The sequence below is a fragment of the Anolis carolinensis genome, chromosome 1, assembly GCF_035594765.1.
Source record: "Anolis carolinensis isolate JA03-04 chromosome 1, rAnoCar3.1.pri, whole genome shotgun sequence".
Taxonomy (NCBI): domain Eukaryota; kingdom Metazoa; phylum Chordata; class Lepidosauria; order Squamata; family Dactyloidae; genus Anolis; species Anolis carolinensis.
The window spans coordinates 58,254,261-58,269,344 of NC_085841.1; the positions used below are offsets into that span (position 1 = coordinate 58,254,261).

Below are 15,084 nucleotides of genomic sequence, written 5' to 3' on the forward strand. Positions count from 1 at the left end.
GTTCTCAGGAGATGCTGATTGAAAGGAAACAAGGCCAGTGCAAATGAGAGACTCAGCAGGCAGCCTTTTCTGTGGATGGAGGCTTCATTTATTCTATTCATTTATTGCAGAACACTAACACGACATTCCTCTGATGGTGCAATATAGGAACTGCTGACATAAAGTTATGCACTTTTTAAAATAAAAAAATTCTTTCCTTCTAAATATTAAAATTGTGAATCTGCAATTCAAAGTGTAATAAAATATAAATAGCATGAGATTTGTTGTGATGACTTCAGCCATAATACCCAGATTCATGTGCTCTCTTGTGTGATTTGAATGAACAGTAGGAGTACACATTTATTTTTGGCAGCCCACCATGGATTCCAAAGCAGTTTCTGTAATTTTAATGTGATTGTTTTGTGGTAAGTGAATCTTATTGCAATATGGAACGTCATTTTGAAATACGGTTATACAATGACAGCTACTTAATCAGTAGTACTTAGCTACAAGTAGTACTCAGCATCCTTAAAGGCACAAACCAAATGTATAACATTTCTCTACAGGTACTTAGAATTACCTTATCTTTGTCTCTGCCTACAAGGAACACTGGGCTGAGAAACAAACCTTAGTTTGTTTGAGGGCTATCATATTATCATATTATCTTTATTCATATTCCCCCTTTCCTCCCAAACTGAAACTTAAGGCAGGTTATACATGGGTAACAGATAGTGGCCAGGCTTATTCAACCCACCCATGTGTTCTTATTTTCCCCAAATCTCCCCATGCTGAACAGGTTGATTTTAATACCCTTCTAGTATATACTTGAACACAAACGAAATGCTTTACTCTGTTGCCTAATCAGGTCTTCTGCTCATATTCAAGCAAATCCAAAAAGAACATCCTTTCAGAACATGCTGTTCAGCATACTAAGGCCAGGAAGGATGATGTGGGATGGGGCTTATGTGCACAGACCCACCTCTGTACCACTTTTAGCTGTCACATATTCTGGCAAACACCTGAACATCTTCACCTGACCTTTACGTTTGAATAAAGCTGAGTGATACACGTCTATCTAGATCCCATTACACACATACCTGTCCAAAATTCTGTTAACCATTTCACACAATGAAAGCAGTTGATTTCGATGAATTCTAGGATGCAGCCCATATCAATGATTTCCATTAAAAGGAGCTGCATTTTTGTTCTAATTCCAAATAATTCCAAATTCCAAATACTTCTTACACATTATATGATGATGATGATGATGATGATGATTATTATTATTATTTAGACCCCACTTTTTCTCTCTAAAAAAGAGACTCAAAGTTGTTCACAAAAAAACCAGTATAATACAATTAAAACCTAAAAATATACAAACTTTAACATGGAATTCAATTCAAACTGATTAAAAGCCTATTCATACCTAAAACCACAGCACCTGTGATGCCTCATGGGCCTTGTAGTCCCGTTCCTAGTGTCACTGTGGCAGATGAGGATGAAAACATGGGGTTTTCTCCGGATCAACAACAGCCGGACTCCTTCAAGATGCCTGATGTTGATGTTCTTGCCCAAGAGCCAATTAAAACCGACCTTGAACAGCTCTCACCTCCCTTTGCTAGGAGACATTCCTTTACTGCAGACAGGGGAGTTAAAGAGCGGGTTCGCAGGAGTTTGAGAATTGCTGCCAAACAAGACACTGATTAGCCATGTTTCCCCTGGGAAAATCCAGGGAGTCTCACATCTGCAAAGTTAGGTTTCGTTCCCTGTTCTCTAGGGAAAGAGGACGCTGAACACCTGTTTGGCGGGAAAACGAGACCCCGTTAAAGGTGCCTGGCACGGTTGGTTTGTTGCGGAGACAACAGAGCAGCTCCAGGAGTGAATTCATGTTTCCAGCCTAGTGTGGACTTCGCTGAGTCCGCAAATCCAGTTTCCTTGCCTCGTCTATCCAAGCCTCCAAGAATTGCCTTGCTTGCTCCTAGCCACAGATTTTGTTCTTAAAATCAAGTTTTGGATTGCCTTGCCTCGTTCCTAGCTACGGATCCTGATTCCTAGATTCAAGCCTTGTTTCCAGCCTCCTTGTGGAATTACCTTGCACCTTGAAAGACTCTGGACATTTCCCCACACTATTGCCTGGCAATAGTGTGTGTTTCGGTATTGGATTTTATCTTTGAACTCTAATATCATTTATTGGACAAACTATTTCTGGACTATATTTGGCCTCATTTGAAAGGTCTGCTTCTGGACTATATTTTCTACTTGTTTTTATTATTCTTATATACTTCTTTAATAAAGATATTAGATAGTTATTGGCCTCCGTGATTGGTTCTTGGTGCTCCACTGCCTAGGGTCTGACAGCACCCCTGACTTGATCTTAATGACTTCCATCTTTAAAAACCTGCCTGAATAAAAAGGTTTTAGCTTGATGCTGGAAGAATAGCAAGGATGTGGCCATTCTGGGAGTTTCAGAGTTGAAGGGCAGCCACCGAGAAAAAAGGCCTACTCCCTCATTTCCATCAACTGAGCATGCAATGGAGGTGGACCAAGAGAAGGGTCTCTCCTGGGGATCTCAGGGCCCAGGCAAATTCGTACAGAGAGATGTGATGAGCCACATAGGTTGGACCTGAACCATATAGGTTTTAAAGGTTATAACCAGCACTTTGGATTCTGCCCAGAAACAAACTGGCAGCCTGTGAAGCAGCTGCAATGGGGGGGGGGGGTTGTCTGCTCCCTGTATCCAACGCCAGTTAGCAACCTGGTCGCAGCTATTTGGACCAGCTAAAGTTTCTGAACTCTTAAATGGCAGACCCATGTAGAGAGCATTAACGTAATCCAAACAGGATGCAACTAAGGGTTATACCACTATGACCAGATCCAGCATCTCAAGGAACAGGCATAGTTGGCACACAAGCTTTAAATGTGCACAGGCCCTTCTGGGCACCGCAGATACCTGGGTCTCCAGGTTCAACACTGAATCCAGGTGGCCACCCAAATTGTATTCAGGGAGAGTCAGATCCCATCCAGCACAAGCTGCATCCCTGTTCCCTGATCTGCCTTCTGATTGGCCAGGAGCAGAGGTGTTCTGGTCTAGATTAAGTTTCCATTTGTACCTCCAACATTTCAAACAAAGTGAAAATAACAAACCTCAGACAAAGAATACAAAGGTAGTCCCACTCATGGCTTGTCTGTATCCCATCCACATGATTCTTCCATTGCCCAGCTATTCAGCTGAATAGGAAAGCAGGGAAGAGAGTACTCATTCTAACGAAGAAAGTGAGTTCTATCAGGATCCAAATCATTTTTGTAAATGGGTTAATAAAGTTGCTCTGACCAACTGGGGCTGAAAATGTTTTCTGTTTACCAACTTCCACTAATAACTAATGGTTAATATTATATGTGATTTATATATCTTCAAATAGCCTGTTGATTTAGGTCAACTTTGTAAAGATTTTTTCTTGAATAAAATATCCTCAGAGCAAGCTTTGCCAGTTCTTTTCTTGGAAATACAGCCTACAACACCTACAGTTAGAATAATAGCATCCTAATAATTTGACTCAGCTAGGATTTCCAAATAGATTAAAGCAAAGGATTTTATAGAGCACTCCATACTTTAATTTTGAACAACCACCCCATTAGTTTTCAAAATTCAATATAAAACTAATGTAAAACAATATAAAAATAATAAATGTATTTATCTCTACAAATAGTAGTTACACACTAAACAACATAGTACAGTCCCTGTATCCACAGGGGACATCACATGACAACACAAAACCACAGATGATAGTGAACTCTATTGAAATGGAGAACTTCAATATAGTGAATTTCCAAGAATACCATAGAGTCACATTGAAGAACACTGAAAATACCTAGAGAAACCATATTATGTCAGATATTAATAAATGAAACCTGTGGATATAGATCATACTATATATGAAAACAAAACAAAACTCAAATATTGCACTTGACTTCAAAGCAACATGATATAAACATTGTCTGGTCACAAATGTATCATTCAGAGATTTGTGTAAGAAGTATCCATATCCAATACCCTTTTACACAGCCTTATGCAAGTCCAGCATACAATGGTGCAGGGACACAACTCCCTCTCCCATCCTATGCCTTTTACCAATTACTCAAAACATCAGTCCACTTGTAGCCGTTTCCTCCATCTAAATCAGTGGTTCTCAATCTGTGGGTCCACAGATGTTTTGGCCTTCAACTCCCAGAAATCCTAAGAGTTGGTAAACTCGCTGGAATTTCTGGGAGTTGTAGGCCAAAACACCTGGGGATCCACAGGTTGAGAACCGCTGATCTAAATACACCAGTGAAAGTTTATGACCCACACATGTTAAACAAGATCTCTGCTTCTGATTGATGATCTTCCCATTAGCATTTGTTATAAAATAGAAATAAAAATTGTTCGTATTCATTTGCATGATTGAAAAAGTCAAATGGTTATTTTGCAAAACATTTCCATCAAAAAAAGTCTTCTAGTGCAAAAACTGTTTTTATGAATGATACACTATTTTTGCAAAAACATATTACCTTTCACACATAAAACAATATTTTTGTGCAACCTCTTTCCCCAAAATACTGTTGTATTTTGAACAGAGGGTCTTCAATTATAAAGGCACCCTTTTGCATCAAGGAGATGAACATATACAAATTCTCTTTCCATTCCTACAATCCAATCATCTTTTTAATGTCAGTAGTTTCAGAAAAACATATTGGTGTGAATTAAACAAAACTTTGTAAAGCAGTTCCATCTGAAACTCTGATCATTGCATTCTGCAGATCATTATTCTCTAATATGTCTTCAGAACAGCTAGAGTCAATGTGACTAAATGAAGAAGAACAGAACATCTTCTCAAATGAAAAAACATTCCCTGACACACAAATTTAGTGAAGAACCATGTCAAAGCTGAATTGTTTTCATGCACTTGTGCCAATTGATGGCCCAGGTCATATGCAAAACTCTTTTGTGCAAGATGGAAGAAGTGGAATATTAGAAAAACCATTTGCCTGGTTAAGGAAGGAAAAGGATGCAGGTGCTAAAATAATCTCTATTTTGGCATACAGTGCATCTGTTTGGGCTACAAAGTTCTTCCAGACGGTTTTAGCTATGAGCTAAAATTGCTAATGTCATAATCCTTCACCTTTGACTATGCTGACTAAAACTGAAGAATATCTGGAAGGCAAGATGGTTGCTCAGCTCTTTCTCTAAATTAAATCTACAGTGTCAAATGAATGTAGTTTGACACCACTTTCACTGACATGGTTTACTGCTATGAAATTCTGGGTTTTATAGTTCGGTGAGGCACCAGCACTCTTCAACAGAAAGGGTAAGATACTTTGTAAAACTACAACTCCCAAAATCCCACAGTATTGAGCCATGATAGTTAAAGTAGTGTCAAACTGCATTCATTCTACAGAGCAGATGCATCCTAAGACATGCTTTTACATGTATGGAATTCTAGATTATATGTTGCCAATGTTTAGCTACCAGATGGCAATTGACTGGGAAGCTGAGGCACAGTAAATATCAACTCAGAAGTCTCGGTGTCAGCATGTAGCATGGTTAAACATCTGGGATTGCTTCAGGGAGCTTGCCCTAGCTGACAGTTACCACTTTTACAAAAGTAAGATCCTACAATGCTGCTGAACACAGATTTGATAGGCCAGGCAGCTGTTGTGCTTACTCCCATTTCTCCAAAAACCTCTGGACTCCTATAATGGATTTTTGAGGCTACATCAAGGCCTTGGGGACCTGTGGCAGAATCATTTTGGGAGCAGTAGAGGGAAGTCCCCATAGGATTTAGCTGGACAGCGTCAATAGTAAGAGTTAATGTGCAAATAACAAACTATTTGTGCAACCTACTAGCCAGTAAACCTTTCTTAAAAGTGTGCCAGATATGAGTGAAATGTTGGCCTGCCTTTTCTCTCTCTCAAGTGCTTCTGGGTTTGAATGGAGCATCACAAGAGATCATTACAGTGGTCAGAACTGAAAAGTATTCGGAGCAAAGCAAAAAGGCATCTCGATTCATTTCCTTGCCTGGTACATCAACACTAACTTCATAAAATGGTTTTAAGCATCAGAATAAAGCAATCAATACTGAGACAATGTAAGGTTTCAGTAGATATTTGCATGGAGAAGGGGCCTGCAATCTAGTCACAATGCCATGCAGCTGGTCCACTGCAAAGATTTGCCTTCCCACCCATTGTTATTCCAAGTTTATGTTTTCAAGAATGGAAACAATCTGACCTTTCAATGTTAATGTAAAGAAAATGAGTAAGACACAAAATGTTAGGAAACAGAAATGTGTCAATAAAAGTTATATATAAGAAATCTGTCCAGTGAACAAAATGTTGCCCTTCAGTTTGGCTGGTCTAGATTCATTCATTGGGAAGCCTTAGTCCAAGCATGGGCAAACTTTGGCCCTCCAGGTGTTTTGGGCTTCAACCCCCACAATTCCTAACAGCCGGTCAGATGTTAGGAATTGTGGGAGTTGAAGACCAAAATACCTGGAGGGCCCAAGTTTGCCCATGCCTGCCTTAGTCAGATCATTAGCTTTCATCAAGGCACCCTGTTGCAAAGATGAGTATGTAAAGCACTTTGAATGTTATCCACACAACACACTATTATTACACACCATATTAGTTGCCTAATGAATATAGTGAATATACTTCACTTAGGAGAGATCTAAACAAATGCTTTGTCATACATTAATTTCCACTGATATAGCTGCAGTGTTTGGGTTTTTAATATATTCTAAAACAGAAATAATGTATTATTAGTTCTGTATGAACAGATTACTCCTGGCATATGAGCCAACATATAATGTTTATTTACAAATGGCACTCACCTGTAAAAACATTGGGGAAGGTGTCAGTGGAAGCTGGAGTCCCAGAGGACTTTCTCAAGTGATTCAAAGGCACTCTCTCTCCCTGGAAGCCATCTCTACTCCGTCTGTACTCCAAGAAATCTGCAGAGCCTGACTTTTGAGCTACATCACCTCGATGATTGAAAACCTCATCTGTCCAGTCTGCTGATCGGCTAAATGGGCCAGCCAAACTGGACGCCCTCTGCTTCTTGGTTGGCACATTTTCTTTCCTCTGAGTGGACTCACGTCTCCTTTTAAAGAGTGGACTTTGGGATGGGGACAGACAGGGCGAGTGATTTGGAGAACTCAACTGCCTAGTGGTGGTTTTGATATAGCATGGGTTAATGGGAGGAAAGGGCTTTAAACCTTTAGAACTATGCATGGGACTACTTGAGACATCATTGGAGGACAGAGTTCCATTTTTTATTGTAGCGGAAAAACCATCATCTAAGGCCTCCCTGCTAGCTGATATACTCCTTTTCCTTTCTTTGGCACCTTCAACTTGGTTGTGGCTTGTGTTAGCAATATCCTCTTCTTCCCTTTCTGAACCTGAAAATTCAAAAGCCGACACTTCAGTTTCTGATTCCCCAATTGGTGATGGGAAATTAAACACTGATCTGCCTAGCAGAGTTCCATTTTCTGTTGCTGCAGCTTTTTGTTCGCTGGCAGGTTGCCTTTCCTCTTCCGGCAACTGCCCATGTTCTTCTTGCACATCAAATACACTACTGCAGGAATGTCCAATCCCATTTGTCACCTCTTTCACTCCACTTTCGATATCGCTTGCAGGGATATAGTCTGTAATTTCCGATTTAGCTGAGACAGGCTGTTCCATTTCTGGACTGCTGTCTTTGTCGCTGCTTAATGAAAGAAACCTTTCAAAATCGAAGGGGGCTGCTTGAGAATTAGCCATGTGTAGGCCCATTGTTTTGGTGCCATGCTGCTCAGTTCCACTGTTAATTGCCCCCTGCTGCTGCTGCAGTTGCAGTCTAATAGCCTGCTGGATATCAGAAAGCAAATCTTCTTGTTCTGTGGCTGAATGGAAACTGTATATATCCGTATCGGAGCCGGAGCTGGTCCTTTGTCCATCCTGCGGCTCGGCTGCAGCTGGGCGAGTTTCATTTGTATGTTCAAAATGTTCCACATCTGTGTCTGAGAGACCCCCCTCATCTGCAGAAATGCTAATATCAGGAGTTTTGGTGAGGATTGAATGAGCGCTGTCTAGCTCGCCTGTTTGTGAGGCCTGGCTTTCTAAAACATCCTCTCTGGAGCTACTGTTTCCATCCTTTGCTTTGGAGAGATTCTTTCTGATCCGCAGATTGGAAAACACAGAGCCTCGGGACTCTGACTTGCCCTTCTTTTTACCCGATTCATTCCCTTTGCTATGCTTCCCCAGTCCCTTTTTGCTCCCTGCTCCCTTCTTTGTGCCATCCGCATCCCTGGGCCCCGAAGCATCCTCACCTCCATCGTGTGCATCACCTGCATTCTTCTTCAGCTTCCCATCTTGATTCCCCATATTGCTTTGCAGTGGTGCAGCATCAGAAATCAAGTCATGCCTTTCCGTTTCATTCAGCTGGCCTGGCAGCAGAGACCTTTCGGGTAATCCAGGTTTGTTTTCAAGCAGCGGTGATGCAAGTGGAGCAAAGGCTTGTTCTGCCTCGTTCTCAGCTGCTCGAGCTGCTTTTTTGCATAATGTGCTGCTGGCACAGAGCTCCTCTGGGACATGCTCAGTAGAGCACCGAGAGATGCAGACAGCTCCTTCCAATGGTGGCTCGTGGCAGCGTTGCCTCTTCCGACAGAGTCTGCTGCTACACTCTGGGCTCCCTTCGGTTGATGTGACTAAGGATGCCTTGACAACAGGATTTTTTTCCTCCACTGTCTGAATCCCCTGCATTGTTACTGGGGGTGGATCAGTTTGTCGTTGCATGTCTTAAATTTCAAGACTTCAAAAGTTTAACTTCCTGGAATTTTATGTTGGGGAGGAGAAGAAAGGAAGAAAAAGAAAGGGGGAATTAAACCTCAGGTTTCTCAATAACTTTCTGGCTGTTCTATGAAAAAAGTAATATTTTAAACCTTTGGTTAAAAATGTTGCTTTAATTCACATTTTACTAAAATGTTATACACGTACAAGTACTATGCATTCAAAATTTAGACAGTGTTCTGTTTTCTAAATTCTCTCACAAACTTTTACATTTTTAAATAAAACATTAACACAACAATTCCTTCCAATTTTAATAGCTAACAATACTGCAGATTATTCAATGTATAGTTCTACATGACCATTCAGAAATAAGCCATCTGTATGCCAAGAGGATACAAATAATGGTAATCCTCAAAGGGATAAAGTTCATCAATATTCAGCTCACATAGATTGTTTCCTCCCCCTTCTCTCTCTGGTATAAAGAATTACACTATCACGAAGAAACTGCAGATCTAAAACAAGTTATGCTTCAGGTCATATCTATACGTTCTGTAACAATTACTTTTAACATATTGTATGGCTCATTAGGTATAATTGCTTCTCTTCCTGGTAGTGGTTTATATAAACTAATCCTTACTGTAAGACACACACATCAGCCTTACAGTTTTATGATCATGGGATTGCCATTTTAAAAGTAATGTATGTAAGACACAAGAGGAGTGTACGGTCAGCTATTGCAAATCAGCCCCAAGTCCCATCTGTTCCATGACCCTAACAGCAGCCTATACCAGATACTGTATATCATTATCAGGAGAGAGAAAAAACCCCAGATAATTAAAAATGGATAAGAAAGATGTGTTCTATTTACTGAAAAAATATACTGCACTGAATTCACAGATCACTTCCAACTTACATATACAAAATATTTATTGAATTCACTGGCAGTACTGATAAGAAACCAGATCTTGAAATTTTAGGTATAATAATGATGATAATAATAATAATAATTTTATTTCTTGCCTGCCTCTCCTCACTGCTTGAGGAAGGTTACAGCATTACTAAAACATAAACAAACACATAATCATTTTAAAACACTTTGTAAAACACACATATTAAAACACACCTCCATAAAATATGTATCAAAATGCACAAAACAAAATGAGTGATTCCTTAACATTTATTTCATTCATTTATTATTTTGTATCCTGCTTTTCTGCTGGTATGGGATATAAAGCTACTTATAACAAATTAGAACAAAACATATCTAAGATCCACATGATACATTAAAAAAAAACAGATAAGCAATTTTGTTAAAATATAGAGGCTCACGAAGGTTTGTTTCCAGGACTCCACAGGGATATCAAGATCCATGGGAACTGATAATAATCCATTCTCATTATATGCAATTGTTTAGTAAAATAATGTCCATTACATTAAAGTTTGCTTTTGGAATTTTTTTAAAATGCAAGTTGTTTATGGCAGAATCTTTGCATGCAGAATTTGTGGCTAGGCAGGGCCAATTGTTATAAAATAAAACAGTTTAAAGCAAGTCAAAACACATTAATGCATTGAATAGGATAAAAGTATAAAACCTCCCATTCAACCACAGCAGGTTAAGGGCCAAGAGCCTGTGTATATAAAAAGTTCTTTAGCTGCTGGTAGAAAGAGAAGTAATGGGAGGAAGGGAAAAGAGAAGAAACAGGAAGAAAAATTGTTTGTTCCAATAATTTGTTACGGTTAATATTGAGACATGTGAAATTTAATAGCTTCTGTTACTGTGAATTAACTTGTTAATAAAATGATTAGCAATCTTTTTTTTTTAAATGACACAGTTGGTTGCAATTCTTGTCCCCTAGCAAACTACTTTGTCTTTGGGTTGCTGTGAATTTTCCGGGCTGTATGGCCATGTTCCAGAAGTATTATCTCCTGACATTTCACCCACATCTATGGCAGGCATCCTCAGAGGTTGTGAGGATGCCTGCCATAGATGTGGGCGAAACGTCAGGAGAGAATACTTCTGGAACATGGCCATACAGCCCAGAAAACACACAACAACCCTATAAAGTTATTACAGTAAAGTCTCACTTATCCAACATAATGGGCCGGCAGAACGTTGGATAAGCAAATATGTTGGATAATAAGGAGGGATTAAGGAAAAGTCTATTAAACATCAATTAGGTTATGATTTTACAAATTAAGCACCAAAACATCATGTTATACAACAAATTTGACAGAAAAAGTAGTTCAATATGCAGTAATGCTATGTAGTAATTACTGTATTTACGAATTTAGCACCAAAATATCATGATGTATTGAAAACATTGACTACAAAAATGTGTTGGATAATCCAGAACGTTGGATAAGTGAGTGTTGGATAAGTGAGACTCTACTGTATTATTATTATTGATTAACATTAATTAGACTTTCAGTTTCAAGGTCTGGATGTTTACTGCCTGGGGGAATCCTTTGTTGGGAGGTGTTAGCTGACCCTGATTGATTCATGTCTGGAATTCCTGTTTCCCATAGCAGAGCACTTGATGAACCAACTTGGACATAGTTTATTATTTGAGAACACAGAAATACTGGACCACTTTAACAGCTTCCATGTCAGACTACCCAGGGAGGCCACTGAAATCCAGAACAGAAAGGAGGAAACCATGAAAATGAACAAAATCTGGCTGCCAGTATTTAAAAAACACTAATATCAGAACAGTGAATAAAGAACAACATTCAGAAAACAGGGGAAATCTAGACATGAATCAATCAGGGCCAGCTAACATCTCCCAACAAAGTATTCCCCCCAGGCAAGAAACAGCCAGACCTTGAAGCTGAAAGGCTATTTAATGCTCTTCTAAAATTCTCCTATTTTGAATGCCTCCTGTGCCGTGCATAATGAGGAAAAACTGTTATTTACTGCAGCATATTAATATTCCCTTAGGGGAGATAGAGCAGTATTATTATTATTATTATTATTATTATTATTATTATTATTATTATTACAGTGTGTTCTTCAACTATCAAACTTACTTTCAAAGCCTCATTGGGGATTTTTTTTAACACACAACTAAATAAATTTAACTAGTTATATCTGAACAACATTAGTGAGTGCTACTGATCAACTAATCAACTCATTACGTTTCATTGGAGGAAGAGTTACCGAACTGTTCAAACAGCTACCGCAGATAAATTCATCTACTTGTTTCAAAGACCTGGAATGAACATATATATGATGTATGACTAAGGACAACGATGTATGTATTTACTGTAGTACGCAGATATTACATTTCAAAAGAATTATACCCCCATATGTCTCATGCCAGTTGGAACAACAACGCTGAAGTGTCTACATGAGAGCTATTTTAAACAACATTTTCAAGGCTAGCCCTAGTGAATGGGAATGACACTGTTCAAGATTAATTTAACAAGTCAACACAGGACAAAAGAGAACACTACCTGCAGCCCTCTACGCATTTTCATTAGCATCTGAGATTCCTTCTTTTCACAACTAACTAAACTTGGGGTGTGGGTTAAGCTCAAAAAGATTTGGTTTCATGATAGACGTCTGATCCAAACTCTTGAGACAGTATTTCACAAGCAAAATAGAAAAGCAGAAATCACATGCGCCTGCAGAATGTTTAGGATTATTTTTTTAAGTGTGGTGGGTGTTTGCACATGTCTCCAAAATTTTAAGCTAATATACCACAATTTTCCAAAGTTTAAAATATAATACCACCTAAACTGGGCTCTACAGGTCAACGGATACTCCACCACAAACATCAAAATAGCTACAAGGCCAAGAACAAGCCACAAGAGTAAAGACAAAGATCCACCCAGAGGATACCATACATCAGGGGAACCTCAATCAGTTTAGGGAAACTGATGGAGAAACACAACCTACAAACTATGCCCAAACACGAATCAAGGAACATGAAAGGAACTGCAGACTAATCCAACCAGAGAAGTCAGCCATAGCAGAGCACTTGATGAACCAACCTGGACACAGCATATTATTTGAGAAATCAGAAATGCTGGATCACTCTAACAACAACCATGTCAGACTACCCAGAGAGGCCATTGAAATCTACAAGCATGTGGAAAATTTCAATAGAAAGGAGGAAACCATGAAAAATCAACAAAATCTGGCTATCAGTATTAAAAAATTTACAATCAGGACAGTAAATAAAGAACACCACTCAGAAAACAGAAGAATTACAGACATGAATCAATCAGGACCAGCTAACAGCTCCCAACAAAGGATTCCCCAAGGCAGTAAGCAGCCAGACTTTGAAGCTGAAAGGCTATTCAATGCTAATCAAGGTGGCCAATTGCAACATTCACACCTGCCTTAAACAGATAAGAGTTCTTTCTCCCACACTGAACATTCCACAGATATATAAACCCCACTTACCTAGTTTCCAACATACCTTATTACCTCTCAGGATGCCTGCCATAGATGCAGGCAAAGCGTCAGGAAAGAATGCTTCTGGAACATGGCCATACACACTGGAAAACTCACAGCAACCCAATAATATACAGATTCAGAAACTCCTCATCCTCTAACTTCACTGTTCATCACAAAATGTGGGGCCAGGAAACCAAGTCTTGACTCTGACCTCCTGGTCTATGGCTTTTTGTACCTTACTGATCTTGTTGAATTAATTTATTTCATAACTGTTTAATGTTGTTCTTTCTGCCTTCCCTGAGATCTCTATACATAGGGGGGGGGGCATAAACATTTAAATTTCAATTTATTTATTTGAATTAAATACATTTAAATACACAAATAAAACAGAGCTGCAAACGAGTAGAGAAAAGGTATAAAAACCAAACTTACATAAATATATCACAGGTATCCATGTGTTTCCAAGCACATCCATGAAGATTCAAGTAAAAGTCTCCATACCTTCCCTTTTGTCCTCATCGGTTTGCACTGCATAGGTGTTCTTGTAGTATATTCAGAAAGAGGCTGGGCATTTTCATTGCATTTACCTAAACTTGCATTTCCTGGAAGAAACCTAAGGTTCACTGGAGGGACACTATGCAGGGCTTGGGAAATCCTTGGAGAGAGTAGCAAAACAATGATAGCATGTCTTGGGTTGTAAAGGAAATAACACAAAATTCCCTGGGACCATGTAGGTTAGAGATAACCAGTTGAAAGAGAAGGGAGATTTGTGTCCTTGAAAGGAAAAAATAGGGGGGAAACTTCAAAGTAAAAATAGTTTCTTTTGCACTGTTCTGTTCTACAGCTGTAGAGGATTCTGTTTGGCACTTTAGAAGAAAACAATAATGGAAGGCTAATTTTAGTGGATGGTACAAATGTCCTTAACTTGTCTGTTTTTATGAGGACCTCTTCAGAATTAGTAGTATGTGTGGCCTTTCAGATATTGTTGGACTCATAACTCCCAGGGTACGCATACACTGTAGAATTAATTCAGTTTATCACTGCTTTAACTACCACAGCTCTGTCCTATGGAATCCTGGGAATTGTAGTGTTACAAGGTTTTTAGCTTCCTCTGCCCTAAAGTGCTGCTTCCTCACCAAACTACAAATCCCAAGATTCTATAACATTGAGCTAAGAGAGTTAAAGTGGCATCAAACTGCATTAATTCTCCAGTGTACATTCACCCCCAGTATCCCAGCAAGCATAGATGAGAGGTAATAGAAGTTGCAATTCATCAACACCTGGAGAGAACACATTGCACAAAATTACTTATCTTGTTTGCTTCTTTGAAACAAATCTGTTGGTAAAGACTCAGATGTGAAGCCATTAAAAAACAACAGAAAATGATAGGTCATTAAGGCTGAAATTGTATATTCTGTTACCTGGGAGCAAACTGCATGAGACTTAATGAGACTTCCTTATGAGTTGACATAAACAGGATTACATTAATAGCACCTGAGTTTTTTTTCTTAGCAGAAATCCCCAGCCCTTGCTTTTCTGAGTTCTACCTTACAGTCCCTAAGAATACAACATACAGCTGAGTCTTATTGGTGCTCTCTCCCTCCCTCCACCCTTCCCTTTCTCTCATATATGCAGGCTCTGAACCAAATGCAGGATGTAGATCCCATCATCCCCAGCAACATAGCCAAAATGTATTCATGTCAATTATATCAGGGAGAGAGAATCTTTGGACCTTCAGAGGTCCTGGTTAATATCTCTGGTCAGATCCACTCAGCATGATCAGTGCTAAGGGTTTATGAGAGATGCAATTCACCATTTGATGGATCTACAGTAATTCCCTGCCCCTGATTTATTTGAAATGCTTGGCAGCAGTCACTGACTCAAAGCTGCTAGCTAGGAAA

The 15,084-nt window shown here is 39.2% G+C and overlaps 1 protein-coding gene across 2 annotated transcripts in view; it reads right to left on the minus strand.

The window, feature by feature from the left end:
- Positions 1–14,704, minus strand: part of fmn2 (formin 2) — a 242,202-nt gene extending 227,498 nt beyond the window's left edge. The window contains exons 1-2 of one of the 2 annotated variants that reach the window (XM_062975121.1): positions 14,605–14,704; positions 6,846–8,821 (exon numbers count right to left, since the gene is read on the minus strand). In XM_062975121.1, coding sequence (XP_062831191.1) covers positions 6,846–8,787 — 1,942 coding nt within the window. In that variant the 5' untranslated portion in view covers positions 8,788–8,821; positions 14,605–14,704. Of the gene's footprint in view, positions 1–6,845; positions 8,822–13,615; positions 14,405–14,604 lie in introns of those variants that run through there. The other variant, XM_062975120.1, reaches the window with a different exon arrangement.
- Between the last annotated feature and the right edge of the window lie 380 nt (positions 14,705–15,084).